Raw genomic sequence first — 2218 nt, 5'->3', positions numbered from 1 at the left:
TTAGACATTTTCTGTGCGTTTGGCTCGACACAGAATCTTTTTTAAATATTTAGATATTTCTTTCATTTTTAACCCATATATAAAAGGATTAAATAAAGGATGATAAAGTATCATCTGCAATGTCATAGTAAAACGTAAAGTTTCTGGAATATCTGAATCCACTCGAGCTATAATGACATCGTAGAAAACCAAGCAGGAGAAACTGAATAAAACCAGCAGGTGAGGGAAACAGGTCTCAGCAGCTTTTCTCCTGAACTCTTTACAACTTTGATAGGAAATTATAAATATCTTTGTATATGTAAAAACTGTGAAAAGCATAGGAAGAATCGAAAGATCTACTAAAGCTACTACACCAAATATAGTCAAAAACTTTGATCTCAAACAATGAAGTTTATACATTGTGTTGTTACAGAATATTCCATTTAGATCAAATTTGCAGATTTTTGCCTTAGAACTGAGGATTGTTAAAACTGAAATGTGAAGGGGAGGTATAAGGCATGCAAAAATAAGCAGAACAATAATGTTTTTTTTCTTCATGATGGCTGCATATCTCAGAGGTTTACATATAGACACATATCTGTCATAGGCCATGGCTGCAAGCAGTAAAAACTCTGAACCAGATCCACAGTAAAACATGAAAAACTGAAAGAGGCAGGCAGAATAGGAAATGATTTGCTCTTCAGACAGGAAGTCTATCAAAAGTTTTGGATAAACAGTGGTGCTGAAAACACAGCAGTTCAGTAACAGTGCTGCAATAAAGGTGTACATGGGCTTATGGAGGTCTTTGTGAACACAGATCAGGTATACAATTGTAAAATTACTACACAAGATCAAAGAATAAACCACAAACATTATGCAAAAGAAAAAGTGTCTGAATTTGTTGAGTTCTACATATCCGGCCACTCTAATGTGGGTGAGGTTATGCTCGTAATCCATAACAACGAATCTAAAGGCTGAGAGATTGATCCGCATTCACCCCCAATACCAGCCTGTCCTGATAGAAGCACAGAGTTGAACAGATTATAAATCACATCTTCAATCTTAGTTTGTGAAAAGTTGCTTTTATTTGGACTCCTCCCTCTCGTAAGGCTTCATCTCTGGAGGGCTGCTTCTGTTTTTGCAGAGTTCCGCATTACGCAACATTCTCCACCCAAGAGATTTTTAAAAAAAATAAAAATTATAAATCCTTCTAAATGTTTTCAACAATGAAAACAAAATAATACAATTTCTTTGTATTAACTGAAAAGTTAATCTAATTTTGGGGAAGCTTTTGTTTACAGATAGTCTTGCTGCACGAGTGATATTTCTAAAAGTACATTGTTCAACAGATCTTTTAAATGAATAACCCGATAACATTCACTAATTTTCAATTTAAGTTGATGGTTTTCAGTGTCTGTGTATTTCTTTATAAGAATGTGAGTGTATTGCCTTTTTATTAAATCTTTACTACATTCTTGAGTTTCCTCCTTGATTGTATGGTAATAGTTAAGCTTTCTGGCCATCATTTTATGTGGTGAAGACACCTGACAAATAAACAAGAGTGTTACGGGAACACTCAGTTTTTAGGCACCGGTGAAATATTATAAATTTGCACTGGATGTTACCCTTCTAGAGAAAGAAGGAAGCCAAACAGGTACACTGACTGTGCCATGACTAAAACTTTGTTTATTGCTACAAAATCACAAGCAACATACCGTCTTCATTTAGAGAAGCTGTAAGCTCTGATAGATCTAGTGCAGGGGTCGGCAACCTTTTTTACCCAAAGAGCCATTTGGGACCGCCCCTAATGAAAAGAAAGCACCCGGAGCCACAACCTGTTTTGACATCAATATATATATTATGCATGTATATATTATTCAACTGTGCTCATTACGTCGATCGCGATCGACCGGTCAATCTTCAATGACATGAGTGTAGATTGCGGGCCAGAAAAGATTTTAAATAAAAAAGGACTTCTTTAAAATCCACCAGCCAATCAAAATCATCACTGAGAAGTACGGGACTTGATTGACATGTAGATTGGCCAATCGGACATCGTCTGAAGCATACGTCGCTGCAAATGCACATTATGTTCTTTAAAGGATGATACCGTAGCCGCGTGTGGGAGGAGCTACTAGTTCTGGTCTGATCGCTGCATGGAGCGATGTGTTTGTCAATGCATGGTAGACACTGAGAATGTGGAGAGATCAGGATTATTATTTTGAAGAGTTCTACTTGG

The 2218-nt window shown here is 36.5% G+C and overlaps 1 protein-coding gene across 1 annotated transcript; it reads right to left on the bottom strand.

Moving 5' to 3' along the window:
* On the bottom strand, window positions 1–1545 carry LOC101166424 (olfactory receptor 4E1-like). Its single transcript, XM_004081402.4, has one exon. It carries the CDS (start codon window positions 970–972, stop codon window positions 1–3), a length of 972 nt encoding a protein of 323 aa, XP_004081450.2. The 5' UTR covers window positions 973–1545.
* Between the last annotated feature and the right edge of the window lie 673 nt (window positions 1546–2218).

This window comes from Oryzias latipes, chromosome 21, assembly GCF_053564925.1.
Source record: "Oryzias latipes strain Hd-rR chromosome 21, Olatipes_Hd-rR_3.1".
NCBI classification, from domain to species: domain Eukaryota; kingdom Metazoa; phylum Chordata; class Actinopteri; order Beloniformes; family Adrianichthyidae; genus Oryzias; species Oryzias latipes.
Note: the sequence above shows the minus strand (reverse complement) of the source record. Positions and strands in the feature narration are given on the sequence as shown.